The following is a 22028-nucleotide window of genomic DNA, read 5'->3' on the forward strand; positions in this document are numbered from 1 at the left end:
GCGCGCCCGCGCAGCGGGGTCGGCGCGCAAGCGCGCGGGGAGCTCAGTCCCGCCCAAGCTTAGGCCAACTGGCTGTGAAAGGGAGCGCGCGCCCACGTCGGCGTGCGCACGCCTAAACAAGGGGGGGGGGCCTTCGCCCCCGGAGCCGCCCCGCCAAACCGGTTCCAGCTGGAACCGGACGCACGTTGCGTCCAGGAGGCGAACCCGTAGAGTTCGCATCAGTTCACTGCAGCGACACCTCGCAGTTGGGGGATGTAGAACTGAAGTTCCGCAAGAACAGCCTGAGGTGACCTCCACCCTGCCTGATCAAATTAATCCTTAAGTACCACAGCACTACGTCCTGAGTGTTTTTAGTGGTCCCGTTCGCAGAATCATGGATTTGCTGTTTTTACCTGGTGTCCTCCAGATTGGGTTTGATTCCCCGCACAGCCTCTGGAGGGCCGTGTGACCTTGGGCAAGATGTTCTTTCAGCCTCCCTCAGACTTCCTTTCCTTATCGGCAAAATAAAACTAGCATACCCACGGTGCCCTGGAGAGCAGAGTGCATGCAGTCCGCGCCATATAAATCACTCCCTTTTCGCCTCAAGGCTCCTCACGTAATACTGGTGCTGGGTCCATGCCGGTCTGTTTCCTCTGGTGGCAGGTGCAGCTGGTCTGCCATCCACAGACCCAGCTCCAATTTCCTACCTGTCTTTTGTGACCTAGGCAAGTCCCTTCCCTTCCCAGTGCGTCTCCTTTCCAAACTGGAAAAAAGGATCTCACCAAAGAAGATGACACCATGTTTCCAGTATCTCTGTTGCTTTTTTTGCATAAAGGTACAATAATAACAAAAGTAAGTAATGGTTATTGAGCCATTTTGATGCCAGATGCTGAACTAGGCATTTTTAAACCATTAGCTTACTTCTTCCCACTCACAGTCACTATGCTCACCTGTACTTACTTAGTATTTAGCTTTAAATTGATTAACTTAGAAGCCCCTTAACATAAGCTAGACTGTGTTTTGTTCTGCCCCAGCCCCAGGGCCTCCTGCTTCAACACACCTGGCAGCCTCCTGCCTAACTTGTCCCCCTGCCTAGAGATCCTAGGGAACCTACTGACTTCCTCCCAGTCTGTGCTATTGTAACAGAGTGGTCCCCAGGAAAAGGGGAGGTTCCAGGTTCCCTGCCCCACCCAAAGGAAGGTAGAGATGAGCAGGGAGGAGAGGAATTTGGAGAAGAATCTGAAAGGAAGCAAGATGGAGAGCTAGAAAACCTGAGGGAGGCATGTGAAGCAGAGAGACATATAAAGAAGCAGCCTGTGGCAACTTTTATCTTGATTTTGATTTTGCTCTTATCCTCACAGACTTGTCCAGCCATTTCTGACCCTTTTCTATGGGTCCCTGCCAGAAGGTGCTTTAGACTGTGTCAGGCTTTCAGGCCTTGCTTACGCCAATCCCTTTTGGGTAGATTTTTACCCACAAGGGGATAGGTAACTTTGGATGTTTGATTAAAAACTATATTCTTGGGCCCTCCCTGGTAGTGCAGTGGGTTAAAACACAGTACTATGCAGCTAAACAGCCTAAGCCGCTTCATCATGAGTTTGATCCCTGCCCAGGGAGGTGGCCCACATGGTGTGGCAGACTTCTCCTGTCTCGCCCACTGCTCCCCTCAGCAGTATACTTCACCAGTCAGCCTGTTCTGCTCCCCACTCTGTTTCTGGTGAATCCTCTCACCCCCACACTTCTGATCTGTACCCTAGTTCTGTATGCATAAATAAATAAATCTTAAAAAAAAAAAAAGGAAACTATATTCTTTGTATTTTCTGTATTGAACACTGTCTTAAAGTTCCTCTCCATGAATGGTCTTATATGTTTTGTCTTGATGTGGCAAATGACAAAACCTTTAGAGCAGATAGGTTTGAGGGTTCAGGGGTGTCCCTCTCACTGCCCTGTAACACTATGACATATCTTTCTCCAAGACCTCTACCCCTAGCTGTTCAGCACTACTGTTCAGCACTACTCCCCTCATTCTGCCAAAACTCTCTGGTCCCTTATTCTGAGCTACTTTACAGTGAGCCATATACTTGTGTGTGTTTGTTTCATCTGTCCCCCACCCCCAGCAGAAGAATGTACTTTCCATGAAGGCAGGGGTTTCTATTATTTACTGTTGTGTCTCTGGTCCATAGAACAAGGCATGTCTCACCCTAGGCAAACCCCTATGCAATGAAAGAGCTACCTGACTGCATGGTTCATGTCCTTAGCCACCAAATTGTGGGGCAATCAAAGTTCAATTAAAGTATCAAATCTAACCTCCTTTGTCTTGACCACTCTGCCCTTGAAGGTTAAGAATGGCTTTTCTTGTTCAAGGATCTCTATCCTGAGGCTTTAGGCCTACTGACCAGTGCTTAAGCCCAGTTACTATTTCCACCAGAAGACTCGTGGGTCTGTCTAAAAAACTGAGCTTGGAGTGGTGATCCATGCACTGAACACATAGCAGGCACTGAATTAATCAGGAGTACCCTGATCCAAAGGTTTGGCAACGCACAGGGAGGAGGACCACCTTCTGTCCACTGCTCTCCATAAAGAGGTGATTAATTCAGCAGAAGAGAATTCTGCTTCCTCATTACTTCCTCTGGGAAGGCGACCTGGTTCATCCCATTACTCTCATTCTGGCCCCTGCCCAGGCTGCACTGTTCATTGCCTGGACCACTGCACTAGCCTCCAATCCATTCTGCCCATGTTGCCATATGGTTCTTCCTGAAACTCCTGTGACCACACTGCATTTCTTTACCTGAACGTTACATAGCACCTCCTCCCCTGCCCCCAGGATAATGGGGAACTACAGGTTTTGGGGTCAGGACAACCCAAGTAGAAAACAGTGCCTTGACCTGCTAGCTGAGTGACTCTGACTTGACATTCATCCTCTCTAGGCTAAAATATTTGTAACTGTGTATGTGCATATGTGTGTGTGGTTAAGCTGGGTTAAATTAGGAATGTCAGATATGTGTAACCATTCAGACAGATATCACTAATCTATGGTGGCACACTTCTCTGCTTAACTAAATCTCAGTCCTGAGCTCTGGGGATCAGAGATGACACATGAACTAAAGTCTCTGTAATGTCTAGACGTGTGGGTCTTTGAGGTTCCTCTCAGCCCTAACATGTGGGGGACTGGCTTGTCCAATTTGACAGGAGTCTATAGTATAATAACCAGAGTTAACCAGGGCTAACTCTGGGAGAGGTTTGGGTGACAAGGCTGACTGGGGGGGGGGGGGGTTCACTGATTACTGGAATTTTATCAGTGTCCCTTCCTGTGTCTATGGAGGTAGGAATGAATTGGGAGAAGAAACTGAGGGGAAAGAGGGTTTGGGGTGGGGGGAAAGAAGAGGGGACAAAGAAGGGCAGAGCAATTCTGTGGTTTGGATGGGAGACCTCACCATACTGATGGAAGAATCTGAGGCACAGGGAGGCGCCAGGACCCACTGAGGGACACAGCAGTTGAGACGGGAAGTCAGGGTTCCAGAGCAAGAAGCAAACATGCTTCCCAGGCCAGGAATCTATCCAGGTCAGCCTGGAGTTTCATGCACTGGCAGGGAGTGACCCTAAGTATGTGTAACTACGTGTGTACATTTATACTGTAAACATGTACAGGTGCAGAAAATGCAACTGTGGGAGCGGGGTGTTACCCAGCAGCCCACCCCACCAGGCTTGCTGAGGCTCCTGGAAGATGTCACAGCTTCTTGTGATTCAGAGGGAGTAGGAGAGCAGAAAGGGAGGAGGCCAGAAATTAATGGGGAAAAAGGGATGGAGGGTGGAGGAGAGAAACAACTGAACTAGACAGACAGAAGGCGGCTATTGGGGGGTGGGGTGGGAGGGGAAGCTGGAAGAAGTGGATGGAGGAGGGAGAGAGGAGAGGCTGATGAGCACTAACGGAAGTTGGGTAGAGAAAGAGAAGGGAGGGAGACTTCTGATTTTCCTCTTCTCTTCCTCAGAGGTGGAGACGAGAGATGGTGCAAACTTAGGGCTGAAGCCCCCCACCTCCCATGGTCTCTCCCGGTAGGTCCTTTGGCTGGGGAGGGGCATGTATCTGCAGCCAAGTTGCTGCTTCCCCCACCATCCCCAGCTGGAACTGACCCAGACTGCCAGTCACCTGCCAGAGCTATTTCTGGAATGTAGAATCTGGGTCAAAAAGGAGGAGGGAATGAGGGGGAAAAGAAGACTGCAGCACTGGCAGCTGGGAAGCTGGCCAGCTCTGAGTGGGTGGATGGGCCTGCAGCTCCACCCTCATGGCCACTACAGGGGGGCTCACCCCTTCCAGGCACGCACTGCCTCAATAACTGTCCCTCGCCTATTTCTCCCCATGACCCTGCATGTGGCCTGAGTGCACTCATGCCCTTATGTAACATAGAAATTTCATGAGCCTCAGCAACTTGGGGGCTCAGACAGCCCTGGGTGGCTGGCAGGGTCCAGACCTGCTTGCTTATTCCTTGGAGACAGATGCTCAGGAGTGAAACCTGAGGGGAGACCATGACTGAGTGAAGGTGTGCCTGTGTGTCAGGTATGTCCCTGGGTGGGGGGAGGCAGTCACCATGATGGGTATGCACGTTTGACATGGATGAAGGATGCCACCTATGAGGGGGGCACATAATTGAATTATAATTGAATTATATTCAATGACATAATTGAATTATATTCTTATTACACTCAATTTATGGGAGATGGCAATAAAAAAACCTTATTCTAATAAGAATTGTGCATCATGCTAGTTAAGTGTCATAGCGGGAGCACCCTTTCCTTAGTAGCTGCAGCTCTGGGCACAGGTATAAAAATCTGGTGGCTTTCATTTCCCCCATGAGGCAAGTAGGTTTACAGGGTGAACATGAGGGGATCGAGTAGATCATGTAGGCTATAGACAGTATATGGTGGTCATCTGGGGGAGGGGGTATGTGGATATGTGTGGGTGAATATTTTTGGTGCCTCCAATCGGCTAGAGATTGGTAAGAAGTGAGAAGGTGGTGTGAACTTTGAAGGAGACGTGCAGGTGCCAGTTGTACGTAAAGCTCTGGTGTATATGAGAATATCAGTAAGCGTGTTTTAATGTGCCTTCCTATCATATATAGGCCTAAGGGTACAAATCCTTGTGCATGTGTATGAGCAGGTGCATATGCACATGTCAGAGTAAATGTGAGATGCCGCTACATGACACCTCCTTTAGTGTCTTGGTTTGGGCTAGCTACAGCCCTCAAACTAAAAATAACTGTTGGAGCCCCACATTTAAAATCAAATGTTGGGTCATCCATAAGAGATGCACTGAGGGTGGGGGACTGTGACTGACCGAGTTACTGACTTCCATTCTCACTCCTTCCCAGTAGTCATGCCATTTGCTGTTGTAGTTTCTGCCACAAAAGCTGGAGTCTACTTCCTGGATTTTGGCTCTGACATCACGTGACTTTCTTTAACCAATCAGATGTTAGCAGATGTGCCCCAGAGACTTGAAATGCACTTGCACGGGGAAGTTTGCCTCTTATACTTATGCCATACCCTGGCTTGGGCACCGATTCCAGGAGCATGCTTGGTTCCAGGAGGAGGATGTAGAATATGCAGAGAAACCCGTGAATGAGAACTATTGCATAGTATTTTGCACCACTAAAATCATGTGCTTGCATTTTACACAGCACTGTTATGACAAAAGATGTATAGAAACCGGTGTATAGAGTGAGGTCTGTTAGCAGTAAAAATGAAAATATGTAGCATATTGCTCTGGGACCAAAAGGTGAACAATGAGTAAACTGTTACAGGAAGCTTGAACAGAGGTAATGCAGATTATTACATAGAGACAAAATAGTTGGTTAAACTGTCAATCTACAGTGCAGTCAGAATGACCTTTTTGTCACCAACAGGCAACATACACAATCCCTATGCAATTTAGGTATATAGTATTATCCCTTCTGTGCTTGTGGGTACATGCTATAATATTTGCACAGCGACAAAGTCATTTAACAATACATTTCTTAGAAGAGATCCCTGTCAAATGACTATTAAATAAAGGGGGCAAATGGATTTGGGCAAAGGTTTCCAGGTAAAATGTTGAAAGCAAGAGTTGGCTCTTTTGGGTTACGTATGATAAGGACTTAAAAGAAAAAAGAACTCATCAAAGAAATAGTGAGTGTTGTAGGGGAAGCTTAAGGGGAATACAGAGAGCCCAGAAATTGCTGAGTTGGAAAATACATGTCAACTCCAGCCCTTCCAGCCAGTGAATCATTCTCAAAATTAAGATATAGCCTAGGGACAAAGATCAAACCATGATCATGGCCAGTTAAGATGTAGCTTGTGAACCAGATCAAATCAAGGGTGTGATTATAACATTTTAAATTAATGCTCTCAGATAATAAGACACCAGCTAATAGATGTTCTCAGCTGTTCAACAGGCTTCCGGAAAGCTTAGACTTGGCCTCACAGAAGCCTTATACACCCAAAGTAGTGGTGATTGAATCTAGAGTAACTGACATGATTCAAAAATAATTGTGGGTATGGCTTTGGCACATGGAGTTAAGTGGAATCAGATACACAGAAACTGCATAAAGTATTTGAGGTAGGTGCATGGTCAAAGCTATGTTCATCTTAGGCTAAAGGGGTGGAGAAAAAGGTAAAAACAAAAACAAAAAACAAAACTAGGTCCCTGCAGTGAGCAGGTTCAGAAAGCTGTTCAGCTGCCCAAGAGGCACTCTCTTAGGAGAGGCCAAAAAAAAGGCTAATGGAAAAGGAAGGGCTTTAGAGCAGAGCCAAGAGCTGTGAGAACAATGCCTTAGGGAAATCTACCCCAGGGAACAGAGTTTATGCCTACAAGGAATATTCCTTATTCCAGACTATTCACCCAACATTTGCCTAGAAGGACTTTAGAATTTGTCACCGATCAATTAACTCTCTATCCCCTAAGCTCCCCCTTTCTGAACAGGTGTGTGAATTTCAGTTATCCTGTCCCTTTCACCAGTGTATGTTGGGGATGGGATGGAGTGAGAGGTAAATACTTAAGTTTTAGGTCACTCACTCAAGAGCAACCACATTTAGACTTGATAAAGGTCATAAGACCTTAATGCTATGATTGAATGAGATTTTGGGGGTCTTCAGGGTAAGCACATTTTCTCTGAATAAATGTGGCTTGGGAGTAGATTATAGCAGATTGAATTACTTCCCTGATTCTTCACCCTGCCCTGTATCTATATCCCTTGCCGTCAAAATAAAGTTTGACTGTCTTTGAGTTCAGTCATACACTTGTTATGTTAGAAGATACTGTGTAAGCTGAGGCTTTGAGGCTTTGAAACGTGTTTGTGTGTTAGGCTTGCTTTCTTGTGTTTCTGCATCACCATGTCCTCATAGAAGAACATGCCCTGAACCCATGAGGACCCGCTGGCCTCAGGAAGAGGCGGCAGACATTTGGAGCAGAGCTGTCCCAGCTGAACCGCACACTTGTAAGCAAGAAACAAATGTGAATTGCAATGCACCAATTTTGTGGTTGGTTGGTGCATGGCACCACTGTAGTGACAGCTCTCAGTACAGGGACCCAAACAGTTCTGGGACATGCAGCCTCTCATCACCCATTCTCAGTTCACTTAGGAATGACTGGGCTGGGGGAGTCAGGTTAGTGGGAGTTTGAAAGGCAACAGTGACATAAAGTGGCTTCTAGCTCTGGCCCCTGCAAAGATGTGGCCAGTCAAGAAGCTGGTTTCCTGTGTAGAGACTATCCACCATGGGATTCAGGTTCATTTAGTTACCTCAAGCACCAGTTGAACACTTGAAATAGTGCTCTCTTACTACAATTCAAGTCCAACTTCCTTTGATTATTAAGGAGCTCACAGTGAAGTTTGAGAACCAGTAATAACAGCTACTACTTATCAGCTCCTATCCTGTACAGGCCCTGCCTAAAAGCTCCCTATATACAATCATATTTCATTGCCTCAAGAATTCTCTGGGGTCTGACTTATGCCTCATTTTACAGACAGGGAACCTGAAGCTCTGGGAGGAGAACTAGTTAGCCAAAGTAGGCTCACAGCTCTTTCTACTAAATCAGAAATTGTGCCGTGCTTTTCCTTGGGCTTGCTCTGTGAAACAGGTTCTTCTTTTTTTTCTGATCATTCATAAGGTTTACAATAAGTATCAGGAGGGGTAGCATGAGAGAAACCTGCAAGCCCATTCCCTTGAGAAGGTTCAGTGCAGATCCCATCCTCTCCCTGAAGGCTCTGCCCTCCCCACAGGTGTGCGTACTTGCTGCACTAATCCTAAAAGGTAGATAGGGTGTCCGTAAACCCTGCTCACCAGCAGGTGGCAACAGAGTATCCCAAAGCTTCCCCTCTCTTGAACCCCCTTAGCCCAACAGTAATAGTGTCTGACCACCCCCCTTTAAGCTCCAATTTACCAAATGGTGGCACCCACAAGACCTGCTTTTTCTCCAAATCACCCCTCCAGTTCTGGCCGGCCCACCATGGATTCCTCCCCGAGCATTTCCCACCAGCTGGCTCACCAGGAATTGCACCTGTAGTCCCCTTGCTAAACAAACAAACAACAGCCCACCTCCCTGCCCCCTTAGGTACTCACTTGGAAGCGTCCGACTGTTGCTGAGGCTGCCAGTGCTGGGTGGGGGGGAGAGGGACTGCAGGGAGACACTGTCTTCCTCCTGCGAGCAGCCTGCCTGAATGGCACGCAGGTAGCTGTGGCTGCGGGAGCGAAAGTAGCTGGGCAGAGGCAAGTCAAGAGCCTCTGCCACTGCTGACTCCGCTTCACTGCAGGCTGACTCACAGGCCGCTTCGTACTGGTCGCTCAGATCTGCGTCCCGTACCTGTGCCGGCAAAGGCAGGCATCAGGGGCCAGCTTTGCCCATTCTGGAGGGCGGGGTGCTTGGTGGTTGGTTCATTAAGCAAGGTTGGAATCTGTGGGGCCTCAACTCAGTCCACCTCCCGCCCCTCCATCTCAGAGTATGGGCTGGGTAGATGCAGCCCCTTTCACGTTTCTGGGTCTCAATTTTCCCATGCCTACAATGGAGGAAAAACCACCTGGGGTAGTTTCTAAGATATTAACTAGATTGTATTTTGTGTGTTCACACTTACCAATTAATAAATTTTGAGGTCACATCTGAATTCAGCAGGAAAGAAGACTGATCAGTCAGTAATGCCTGCCCTGCATGTTGGAATGGGGGTGGCAAGAAGTGTGCTGAATATTTACCATCTTATGGTCTACTATCTTCATTTTTCAAGCAAAGAAATGAGAGATAGTGAGGGGGAAATGCTCACTAGGAATCACCACTGGGGAAATGGTAGATTCAATACTCCAAGTATGTATTTAAATAAGATTAATCTAATCTAAACCTGGTAATATAGAGTAGGTGTTAGGTAGGAAGTCTGGAATGGAGGCAGAGGCCAGAGATGAAACTGATGCAATAGTCTGATAAAGACAGTAAGACTGGAAGGAAGGTCAAGTGGCAACGAAGTGGCAGTGAGGATTGATTAGTGATGTCTGCCACAGACAGAATGGAGAATGGTTGTGTGTATGCTAGTTATCTCACATCCAGTTTGACCTCATCTAGATGGCATCTAAGTTTCCCTCCAGAGATGACATGAAGGATCCTGCAAATATGCACCTGGGAGTGTGACCATAGAGGAGCCTCATCATCCATACACTCGCAGGGGTTCTCAAAGGGTCTTTCTGATCTATGTCTCAGGCCATTGGTAACTAAGGATCATGGAATATAAGCTGAGACATCCATCAGCTGGCCAAAGATACAGTGGAGGTCTTCGGGAAGGTCTGAGGTACAGGGTAGTGGGCTGGGTACAAAACAAGTTCACTGAGCACTGTGAGGAAGAAAAGATGGAGCCTAGGATCAGCTCTGCCATGAGCTGGCTGTAGATCTCGGGCCATCATTATCTTCTGTGTCAGTATTTCCTCATCTAATGAAATGGAATACCTGTGTACTTGTTTGGCACTGCATTAAGTAAAATGACAAGCTGGCTCATCACCCAATTTGGCCCAAATGTTTAAAAAGCTCTAAATTTGTACTGTTTAAATTAATTTAAAAATAAATTCACTCTCTAGCTACATTTCACTTGCTCACACTATCTAATGGGGTAGTATGGATTATAGAATCTATCTAAAGTTGTAGCAAATTCTATTGAACAGTAATGATAAAATGCAGGTGATGTGACTTCAATATTCACCGGGAAGAGGTAGGTATTTATCCTCCTATCAAGGTATTACCTATCAAAGAAAGAGTTACTTATTTTCCAAGTTGCAACCTGTAGTATACTTCCAGGCTCCTGCTGGGATTGCACAGTAACAGCACAGCTCTGAAATTAGACTTCTAGGGGCCATTATTCCATTGTATATGAATGTGGGCAAGCCACCTAACTGCTCTGTGCCTTAGTGTCCCAGCTACAGAATGGAGACTACTTATAGACCATATTTTGTAAGATTTTTATTAAAATTAAATGATGTAGTTCACATTGTGTGCTTAAACTAGTTGTCTGTGAGAATAGCACCTGATACCCTGTAGCTATTATTACAGGCAGTTCTGTGGGGTGAGTGCAAGGATTTGTAAATGTGAATCAAGATTTTTTTGGTGGGGATTAGCTGGTCAGTGCTATTGGTCAATGTGCATCATTGAGGTGTATGTGGGGAACTGCCCTGCATATGTTAACACATCACATTTTTATCATAAGCCTGCTAAAGTTAGAGGAGGAAGAGCTCACCTGGCCCACTGTGGGCGCCCCCAAATCTTCTGGAATAATATGTTCAAGAGGTGGTGGGGTCACACGAGGCATCCACAGCTGGCATCAGGAAATATGGTGTCAGTCCTAGTTTTGCCCCTGTAGGACATGTGGTCTTGGACAAGTCACTTAGCCACTTCTGGTCACAAGGGGTTGAGCTCAGAGCACCTTTCCTGTCCTGCTTTCTGACCTTGGGACTGGGGTCTGGCAGGGGGAAGGGGTCACTTTCATGGGAAGGATGGATATGCATGGGGGGAACCTTTAGGGCAGTCAGAAAATGCTAGAACTGACATGCCCAACTTTTGTAAAACTGAAAAGTCTTTGCATTCATTCCAAGGCCCCAGCATCCTTAAATATCTTGCTGGAGCGCTGGAAGGGAGAAAAGTCAGGGGACCTGGGCACTAGCCCTGAGCTCTGTTCTGTCCAAATGAAACAATCTCCCCAGGCTTTGTGGAAGGAATGGAGCCAATACTCTCAGAGGATGCCTTTCCTTATCCTGCTCTGGGGGCTAGGACCACTCAGAAGCCAGGTCTGAGACCCAGCCCTAAACTCTGGAGTGGGGGTGTGAGGAAAGGGCAAACATACTGACCTGCTGCTCATGGCCAAACAACTGGGGAATCAGGGAGGCCTGTCCAAAAATCTGCAGGAAAGAGAGGGGTAGGGTTATGGGGAGACCATGGTTGTGGACTGCGGTGGGGTATGCAGGCTTGTGAATGGTTGGTCTAACCTCCTTCCCAGACCAGTGAAAGCCCAGTGTCACTTGGGTCACTCCTTCAGGGGAAGGTGACTCCTTCCTTCCAGAGTTGGACATTGCCGAGGACTTGTAATCAGCTGTTCACAGGCTCCTGGGTGCCCTGTCTACTGCCTCTCACCTGGGCAGGCAGACCACCAGGGCCTACAGATTAGGCATATAGCCCAGGGCCTTCTCCTCTCTGGACATGGCCTACCTATTCCAGAGCCTGGTGGAATGGGTACTCCTTCTGGTAGGAACTGAGTCTCCAGACACACAGTCAGAGCTGGGTCACCTCTGACTTTGGAGCCGTATATGTAGTTCAAGTCACTCAAGGTTTTGAGGGTAAGGCTTAGGAGGGTCCCTAGACTAGAAGAGAGAAGCAGTGGGACGGGGAGGTAGTGGGTTCCAACCTGGTTGATTCTACGTGCATTTTCTTGTGTCAAAGGACAAACATGTTCAGAGTGCAAGGCAAGGTAGGGACTGCAGATGGGTGTGTGAGTGGGATAACATGGAGCCAGAGAAAAGTGTGAAGAAGAGATAAGACAGAGAGAGACAGGACAAACAGGAAGACTGAGATACATGAAAAAGACAGGGAGGGGAGCCATCCATTCAGCAAATACCTCTGTGCCCTATACTATGTGCTGGGGACACTATGGGGAACAAGACAGCAAGGTCCCTGCCTGCAGGAAGCTCCCAGTCTTAAGAAAGAGACAGGCATCAAGTTAGCAAGCACACAAACATAATTTCCAGGTAGTGAGAATTAACCAAGTAAGTATACATAGCCTTGGGGGCTCCTTTAGATGAAAGCCCTCCTAAGGAGGTGACTTTTGACCTAAAACCTAAAATGCAGTGAATAGCCAGCTTGCAAAGATTTGAAAGATGAGCACTCCTGGGCAGAGGGAAAAACAAAGGCAATGGGGCAGGAGTAAGGTGGAACTTTGTTGAGCCCGAGGAGCAGAATGGAAACTAGTGTGACTGCACAGGGCGAGGGGTAAAATGGGAGATCTTGTCCAAGAGGGAAGCCAGGTCTCATGGGTTGCACAAGGGCTCTGGCTCTCACTTGAGTGACGTATGAGCCATGGAGGTTTTGGAGCCAGGGTGTGAGATGATCTCACACACATCTTTTACCAGCTCACTCTGACCACTGAGAGTAGATTGGAGGTGGCAGATGACCAGGTCAAGATGACCATTCAGGTCATTTGGTGGGGCCTGGGTGAGGGGCAGAGGGTCACACAGTTTGGGGTGTCCCGTCCCTCCCTGAGTCTGAGGTTAGCCTCCTTGGAGTCTGGGAAAGACAATGCTGAAGGTGTGGGTCTAGGGAGGGCTTGGCAGAACAGGCCAGGAGTCATTACCTGGTGAGGAATTGGGTCCCCAAAGCCTTCAGTTTGGTTCTAAGCGGTATAATAGCTTTCTTTGGCCATGAAGCTGCACACAGTGGCACCTGTGCATGTGCCTGCACAAAGAGAAGGCTGGGTCTGCACCTGCCTGCCTCCACGGACTCAGTCTCTGCTCTCTCTGGGCCTTGTCTCCCTACCCACACCACTGGGATTGACTTTGCCTCGGCTGGCCCTCCCTTTGCAAATCCTAAACTACTGTGCTCCAGGTCTGGGTCATAGTTCTAGGTCCCTGTCCAGCTTTGCCTCTGCCTAACTGTGTGACCGCGCCTCTCTGTGCCCCAGTTTCCTCATCTATGAAATGGGGATGTGGATAATAAAGCCCAGGCTGGGGTGTGGCTGTGAAGACTCAAGGAACTCATAGTTGAGAATTAAAAGTGCAGCACAGTGTGCTTATCATTATTTGTGGCAGAGTTGTCTGTCCCTGGAAGTCCATGTTTCTACTGAGACAGGTAGATGGGACATGGAGACCCAGAGTACAGAAGCAACTTGCCAGAGGTGACAAGGCAAGATGATAATGATAAACATAAAGGTTATTACTTTCTGATAAGCACATTATGTTAGTTATTTCATTGATTGCTCACAACCCTTCAACATAGAATAATCACCCTCCGGTAGTAAATCAGGAAATTGAGGCTTAGGGAGGGGGTGCCTTGTCCTGGGTTGATATTTCAGTGCAAGATCAGGACTCAAACCCAGGTTTCCAGTTCCCTTTCTTCATGGCTTAGAGGCCAAGGAGCAGCAGCAAGGTCTAGAGGTCCCCACTGGCAATATGAGTGCGGCCTCTTCTTTAGGCCATGCATGTCAGACCATGATCTCTTACCAGTCACAAGATAGTCACTGGGGCAGAAAGACACACACAGGCAACTTCAAGAAAGACCAAATGGAAACACAGTGCAGACATCCAGGGACCACTCAAAAGGAGCGGGGAGTACATATGTCTGTGCTCCTGGGTGGGAGTGAGGGCTCTCCCAAGCCCAGTGATCTTCTGGCTGCCCACCACCCTCACCTGGCTGATGCAGCTGGAGTCGTTGAGGCTGTCGCCAATGGGGTTGTAGTCCTCCTCCCAGCTGGGACACTTGGAGGGCAGCAGCATGTCCACTGAATCCAGGCGGTCCAGACTCCTGATAGGGGGTGAGGAGCAGACAGGGCTCAGCCCACTCACTGTTCATCTTGGGACACAAAAGCCCAGGGGGTTAAGACTGGCAGAGAGAAAAATGGGTGTCGCTGCAAGCCTGGCTAGTGCAATAGGCAGCAATGAATAAGGGGAGAACTAGCTTTTAGAAGCCTATATCAAGCCTATATTAAGGCTTCTAAAAGCTATAGGATACAGGCAGCCTGTATCTGTCATGCCTGTTGCAGCCTCAAGGTGGCAGTACAAACTTGCATTTGATTGTTTCAAACCTGCGCGGGCCCAAACCAGCCTAATGCTATGGCCTTTTCCCTTGGTCTTGGGGGCTGGACCCAGACAGTCTGTCAAGACCCCTAGCCTTTACCTCAGGTTAGCACTGTCTAAAACTTCAGTTTTCACACATGTGGCCTCCAGCAGACTCCCAAAGATATCACTTTTCCTAGGCTCTTTAACCTTTCTCACATCCACTTGATCCTGGTCTTCCTCCTGCATTGCCCAGGGAATAAAGTCAAAGCAGCCAGCCAGCAGCTCAGGCCCGTGATATAGAAGGGCTTCAATTGCAATCCAGATTTCTCTCTGGGTGACTCTGGGTAAGTTATCACCCCTTGCTTAAGCATTAGTTTTCACACCTATATAGTAGGGATGGGATAAGGACTCAATGATGCAGACTGAAGTACACTGGGGCAAAACAGCCCAGAGGCAGCTAATGGAAGGCACCCATCATGATTACTGCCACTATTACTGATTTTTTCTCATTAAAGGTCTGTGCCCCAGACCTGCCCACTGCTCCCATGTCAATACCCATGGGACATTTGTAGAATGGTAAGATCTCAGGACTCTAAGGGGTCTTAGAGATCATCCAGCTCAGCCCCTTCACTTAAAGATGGGGAAACTGAGGCTCAGAAAGGGGCAGACTTGAGGTTGGCTGGTAGTGTACTAAATTCCCATCTGGAAGCTAGTCCCTGCTTTCTGTCTTAGCCAATGAGATTCCTAGTTTCTCAGAGGGCCTGCTTCTCCCTGGCTCAGTACTGTTATCTCCTGACTTAACTCTCTGCACTCTGCTGTAGTCTTCCCAGTCTACTTCCTCCGTGAAGTTGTGGTTCAAGCCCCGCAGTGGAAGAAATAGGACTAAACTTGTCTCCTTTTATTCCTCCAAGTCTTTCTGTTTGTTTATTGTTTTTGTTCACCCTTATCAATGATTCTGAATCTTCTATGCCAAGTTTTACCCACTTTGTACTTGACTGGATGGATTCTGTAACTTCTCTCCTACTCCATTCTGTTCTATTCCCACAGTGACTGCTCCTTGATAAAGGCTCACCTCTTTAACATTTCAATTGTTGCTTCCTGTTCATCAGTTTACTAACTCTTCTAAGTCCTAAAGCAACCGGATGGAGTTTGAATGGTAGAATTCCAGGCAGGGTGAAATCTGTCTATCTCCCTCCCTTTGACTTCTGGATTCATGCTTGTCCCAATCTTGGAGCTCAACAATTACAGGGGGACAGGCAGAGGGGGAATCTAGCTTCCCTGGGCAGTGATGGTGCACTCAAGGCAGGGTTCTCCTAACCTGAAGAAGTGGGTCCTTTGGGGCAGTTCCCCGGTGGCGTGGAACTTACCTGAGTTGCGGCTCCTGCGGGCAGGGTTTACCAGGCTCAATCATTCTAAAGAGGCTTTCCTGGTTTATCAAGGATGTGGCTCACCTGAGATCCAACTTGGGGATGGGGAGGACTTACATAAATGACAGGACTCTCCATAGTCAACTCATTAAAATTCAGGGGCTAACCTAAGGACATGGCTTTCAGGGACCAGGCTAACCCAAAGCAGGGCTTGGGGGTTGAATAGATGGGGAAGGGGGTGTTGAGTTCAGTGTGGGAGCGTTTACCTGAATTTGAGGTTGGAGGGCAGAAGAATTCATCTATAGGTTTTGGGCTCTTCAAGAATGGAGGTAGAGGAGGAGAGCGAGATTCTTGGGCGGGGCATTGCTTTGTGGGGCTAGCCTAGTCGGTGAGCTAGATCAGTGCGTGCAGTAAGAGGCTTTCCCAGGGGAGGGGTAGCTGGCTGGCGCGGTTCCCCGGGGGGGGGCGGAGCCCAAGGGGACTGGGTCGGCCTGTGGGCGGGGCTACCACAGGGGCGGGGCTCCTTCTAAAGGGATAGGCCACTTCGGGAGAACTCACTAGCAACTAGTTTCCGGTGGGTGGGACTCAACCCCCAAGGGGCGGAGCTTCCAGGCAAGACTCGCGAGTGAGCAGAGACCTCCCGGGACGGGGCTCTGAGTTCAGAGAGGCTCTCCCAGGGGCGGAGATCCCGGGGACAGGGCTTGCCTGGGGGCGGGGCTGCGCGCTCACCGGCGGGGGTTGCTCTGCTCTCCCAGAGACTGCTGCGTGGCCCTCAGGTAGCTCTGGCGCCGCGCCGCCGTCTTGGGTGAGGGTTTCGGGCTGCCACCGGACTCATCGCTGTCCTCATCGCCCATGGCCTTTATGTAGCTGCCGCTGCGCATGCGCCGACACGGGATGGGGCCCTCGGCGGCGGCGTCCGCGTCGCGCGGGGACAGTAGCGCGGTGCTCCACTCGCCACCACCGCCGGGCACCTGGGGATGGGCGGACAGGCCGCGGAAGGCTGGTACGGGCAAAACACACTTTCCTCTGCGCCACGGCCTCCCAGCTTCGGGCTGGGAAATGAGCCGTGAGCGAGAACCCCCTAGCTTCGGGCTCTGAAGCTCCCTCGTTCCCCACCTCCGAGAGTTCAGCCTTAGGTGTTGGGTGCCGCCATTGAGGCCACCCAGCAACAGAGCAGTTGGAAGTTCTGTCACAGCTTCACTGTGCCGTCTTAAGTGAAACCCTGCTGTAGATTTCTCCATGGATCTCAGGATCAGTGTGCCACATCAAAACCGTCCAACTCCGGTGATCACAATGGACCCCACCGACACTACCCTTCTGAGTCCCCACTGTGTTCCCATCACTTCTCCTGCTAGCTCAGAGGCTTATGGTCCTACTCCACACCCTAAACACTCCCAAACCCATCCTAGAAAGAGGGGGGAGACACCATAGCACATAAGTATGGAGATTAGGTCTTGGGAGCCAATCAATATGCCCTTTCCCACAGATGGTAAACCAAGGTCAAGTCAACAGAGGGGCTTTTGAGGACTGGGTAATCACATGGTGAGCTACAAAAAAAGGGCTCAGTTTTCCCAAGTGAAATTCAGGAACCCCATTCACGGAAGGGGTGGTAAGGGCAATTGAGGTCAGGACTCAGTCAAGAGGACTGTGAGGAGTCCTGGTCCCAAGGGGTTATGGTGGCAGAACCTAACTGAAGAGCCCCCCTGGCCCTCTGAGGCCAGGCTCTGCCAGCTACTCCGGGGCAGCACACAGCCGATAGCCCACATTTACCTAGTACACACTTGTTACAGGTGCACACCTGGGTGTTCACCTCATAATGACTGGTGGACATGCCTTGCCAAGTACTCTTAACTCAGGGAACAAGCACACCTCCCACACATACCCATGGTATCAAGGACACACACACTCCAGTAACTACGTCATCATGTGTGCCCCTTTTCAGACACACCCCTTTTCACACACCAGCAACCACTGCATGGTGGACACATCTCAACAGAACCCCTCCTGTGTCATCAACACAGCGCACACCCTCACATCCCTTCACCACGGATGCCCACATACATCCCTTTCTCAGCATATACAGCAAACCTGCTCTTTACCACGTGCACAAATGCACGCTCCTATTAACACCCTGGCACAGGTATCACAACATTCTTGGTGCTCATATTATCCTCTGGTTGATTCCCTGCTGAGGAAGAGTCCCTTTCTGGGCTTCCACTGTGGGGCCCTTTCAACCTTCTCCTGAATATCCTCTTCCCCCACAGCTGACTTCACAGCCAGTCACTAGGGCCTGCACATTCTACCTCCTAAACCATTTGCTAATACATCCTCCTTACTTCCATTTTGGGAAGGCGATCTTGGACATTGCTGCTTAGAACCTGTGGCTAGCCCAGCTCCCACAAGCCCACCTCTTGTCACCCAACCAAATAGCACAAATCCCCAGGCCTGCAGGGTCACCCTTTTATGGTCTGAAATCTTTTCACATGGCCAGACCAAACCAAACTGTTCTAAGATGGAGCCAAGTCACACACCACTCCCTCCCTGTCTGTAAACTAACGAAGAAAATTGAGAACCTCAGCTACCTTAAATATATAAAATACTGCCTGAATTTCCTTTCCTCCCTTCACAGTTTCACTGTCTTTGAGATTTTATACAGTATGACAACTTAGGGCTCTGTCGGAATTTGATGTTCATCTGGTTCAAAATGTATCTAACATGCTCCCAAAGGCTGGCGAGGCCTGTGCTGGCATAGTCCCCAGGATGAGTCGCTTGCTACCTACACAAGCAGCCCCTTCCGTCTCAATGGGGACTGAAATCTACTTCCTGTAACTTCCCTCCACAGCCTGGACTCTATGGTCGAGAGCCCTGAGAAAGTTAGTAGTCTTGGTGCTTAAGCACTACAATAAAGTTAGTTCCCCAAACTGTGTTAGGATCTCAGGGCTCCTGCATCCCTCTGCTCTGGTGTCCATCACAATGCCCACTGTCCATGCTGACATGACTTTCCATGCATCTCTCTCTCCCAGCGTCCTAATCATCAGCACTACATCTTATTGTTAGCTTTGTTCACTTAAATGTCTACCTGTTCATCTGCCCTTCTCTCCTCTCATATTTCTTGAGCATTTCCTCTTTGTCAGACCCTGTCCCAGCTTTGGGGACACAAAGCCACATCTGAAGCTGTCTCTGTCCCCAAGCAATCCCATGCCTTCAAGAAATGCTATTTCATTGCTTCTATGAAGGGGGTGGTTGGCATAGCTTTCCAGATTTGTTTTCTAAACGGCAGGGGCATGTTTTGGTTCCTACTCAGGGCTAAGGTCAAATGGCCCTAGTAGAGTATCTGCTGAGAGCACAGTCAGCAGGAATTCCCTTATTAGCATCCATTATCAGCCATGTGTGCATGGGGAGTCAACAGAGGCTCAGAGAAAGCAACTTCTCAAGTATACCTGACCTCAAAACTAGTGCTTTTCTCACACCCCTTTTGTCCACCCCATCCCACGCAGGGACCTACCTGCAGGTAGTGGTAGGCTAGACCCTGGTGGCAGGATTTGGACTTTAGCAGGCTCTTATCCAAGGTGGCTGAGGTCTTCTGGCAGACCTCGTGGGCATGGCTGAGGGTCAGAGTGGACCAGGAGCCCCGCTTAACATAGTTGGTGTCAGTTCCCACCCCAAGGCTGGGGCAGGTGGCTGGGGGTGCGGGTGGGGGTGGCGGGGCAGTCAGCTCAGCAGTGTTGTTCTTGGTGGCTTTGAGCATGTGCCCGCTGATGGTGTTGTAGGCATGCATGAAATAGCGCGGCTGGCTGCGTTCCGCCTGGCGGCCTAGAGTCATCAGCCCCGAGGCTGGGCCACTGCTGCGGAAGGCGCCACCCTCGCCATCCAAGTTGTCATCAGAGCTCCACCAGCCAGAGATGTTGGAGCGGCTGCGCCGCTTGGGCTCCCCAGCCTTGGCTCGCTCCTTGCTCTTGGCCCTTCGGCCTTTGCCGTCCTCCAAGCCACCTTTCTTGCTGCCATTGCCACCCATCTTGCCGGCTGTACCCTCCAGTGAGGGTGCCTTGGTGAAGAAGAGCCGCTGGACAGAATGGACCAGATGGCGGATGCGGCCAGGACTCTCGCCCCGGGCCTTGGCCTCACCGCGGGGGAACTGGAGCGTGCTAAAGCCATCTCGGTGGATGGGCAGCTGCTTCTCAAACTGGTCCAGGAGGTTGGCGGGCAGCCGGTTGATCTTGGTGGCCTGGGCATGGCTGGGGAAGGGGCTCTCCTCTGGCACCTCGAAGTGGGAGTTATAGTGGATGCGAGGGAAGGTGCTGCTTGGAGGCGGCAGCTGGTTGTTGAGCGGGAAGAGCCCATCCCCTGGCAGCGCATTCTGCCCGGGGAAGCGAGCCTCACGGGCAAAGGCCTCCGTGGGCGACAGCAGGTAGGGGTTGCGGTCAGGCCCTCCAAACAGGGGCTCGTGGGGTGGGTCCAGGCTGTCAGAGAGGTGGCGGGGGCGGCTGTCACCGAGGCCTTTCATGATCCCGGGCCTCAGGGCAAGGGCCGTCGCCCTATCGGGGCGCCCGGGTTACTTCTCCCGGGCGGCAACTGTCCTGGGGAGAGAAGACAAAGAGAGAAGTCAGTGGGACTCAGAGGGGACAGAGTGCTGGAAAGGTTAGTCAGATCCTTGTAGGCCTCAGGCTTGGGAGGATTTCTGAAAATTTTCAGTTGCTCTGAACATAATGGGGCTGAGGACAAGAATGAAAAGGGGGGGTCAACATACCATCAGTACAAGTGGCAGTTACAATTCAAGTGAGGCAACTATTAAAGTATGCTCCATTCTCCTTTGAAGACTATATTTTCATAATAACTTGGAAAACCAAGTCTGAGGTCAGACTTACTCGTTTCCTCCAAACATGGTGGTGGTGGGGAACTCACTGCCTTTCCTCCATATTGCCCCCACCCCTGACTTTCCTGCACATGCATACACCCCAGCCTGCACGTCCAAGTGTACTTCACATATGCCCCAGATAGCCATCCTCCAGGCCTAGAGATGGCCCCACTGGCAGTACAGAACACCCGTGGGAAAAGCCCATGCTGCCTCTGGATGCAGGCCTGTGGTCATTCCTTGTATAGGCAATTCCAGGTCCCAGTATCCAGAGTGTGCTCTAAGGGAGGGATGTGGTTCTGGATGGGATGTCTCCTTGGCCCCTGAACACTCCTTGTCTCATAGAGGAAGATCAAGGTCAAAAGAAGGCCAGAGTGGCCCTTGCTGTCCTCCATGCCACCTTGCTTGCTCTACAGAGTAGGGGCAAGACAGGGGCCTGTCATCTTCCCTGGGACTGCCCAACTCTATTTTAGTAGTGGAACCATTAATGTCATATGTAAACCTCTGTGAAACCCACACTGTTCCTCAACAAATGTACCACGTGTGACCTCTGGGCTAGGTGCTGGGGCGGCAGACATCTGAGAAGGTCAACTAGCCCATCAGCCCATCCTTTCCAACTGGGATGAATCAATGACGGCCATGGTGAAACAGAGTTCTTAGCCCGTCGATAACATGAGCACATCCTCAGGATTGGGTACACAGGAGAGAGGACGGTGTAAGATGGAATCACTGTGCCTCGGTTTCTCCATCTGCAAAATGAGGCAGTTCTGGTGGACCAGCCTGGAACCACCAGTTCCAAATTTAGGCAGGTCCCTTTCCTTTTCAGGACTGCAGTCTTCACATCTGTACCATAGAGCAGAGGGGAGGTCAGTGAGGTGTCTAAGCCCTGCTTAGAAGTGTCCCAATGCTTGGTCTGGCCTGTGTGCTTGACCTACTTGGGATCTGAAAGGAATCAGTGTGGCTGGAGCAGAGCAGGTGGGGGGCAAAGAATCCTGGAAGGTCTGGGTGAGGTCAGAGTGCGCAGACTCTGGCTGAAGCCAAGTATGAGAGGCAGAATGATGGCGCCCAAAGATTCCTGTTCCTAATCCTCAGAACATGGAGCCTGAGCAGAGGTCTGAGTGATACAAGGTCATGAGCCAAGGGGTGTAGGTAGCCTTGAGCAGCAGGGAGAATCAAGGAGGCAGATTCTCCCCTACAGCTTCCTGAAGGAGTGCAGCCCCGTGACCCATTTGAGGCTTCTGACTTCTATCACTGTACATAGTAAATCTGTGTGTGTGTTTAAATAATATAATAATTTATTTTTACATCATTTTGTGCATTTTTCATCTCAGTTGTAATCCCCATGGGCTTCCCATCACCAAATCACCCATGTGCCATCACCATAGTCCAGTGCATTTCCCTCCCCCACTGTTTTTTAACCCCATTCCTCACTCCACACCCATAAAGTGTCTCTGGTATACAGCTGTTTGTTCATTGTTATTATTTTCTTGCCTGGTCTGTTATACTACTGCTATGAGTGAAACCACCTGGTATTTTTCCTTTTATTTCTGGCTTATTTCACTAAGCATGATCTC

At 49.6% G+C, this 22028-nt stretch overlaps 1 protein-coding gene across 6 annotated transcripts in view; it reads right to left on the reverse strand.

Moving 5' to 3' along the window:
* The window catches only part of DLGAP4 (discs, large (Drosophila) homolog-associated protein 4), a 126570-nt gene that overhangs the window by 55829 nt on the left and 48713 nt on the right, over positions 1–22028 (reverse strand). Inside the window, exons 2-7 of one of the 6 annotated variants that reach the window (XM_012728295.1) lie at positions 19108–20179; positions 16332–16573; positions 13867–13981; positions 11320–11370; positions 10713–10790; positions 8569–8809 (exon numbers count right to left, since the gene is read on the reverse strand). In XM_012728295.1, coding sequence (XP_012583749.1) covers positions 8569–8809; positions 10713–10790; positions 11320–11370; positions 13867–13981; positions 16332–16573; positions 19108–20106 — 1726 coding nt within the window. In that variant the 5' untranslated portion in view covers positions 20107–20179. Of the gene's footprint in view, positions 1–8568; positions 8810–10712; positions 10791–11319; positions 11371–13866; positions 13982–15868; positions 15886–16331; positions 16574–16718; positions 16800–19107; positions 20180–22028 lie in introns of those variants that run through there. The other 5 variants (XM_012728297.1, XM_004687222.2, XM_004687224.2 and 2 more) reach the window with 5 other exon arrangements.

Source organism: Condylura cristata, unplaced genomic scaffold, assembly GCF_000260355.1.
Source record: "Condylura cristata isolate star-nosed mole 26May11 unplaced genomic scaffold, ConCri1.0 scaffold00022, whole genome shotgun sequence".
NCBI classification, from domain to species: Eukaryota; Metazoa; Chordata; class Mammalia; order Eulipotyphla; family Talpidae; genus Condylura; species Condylura cristata.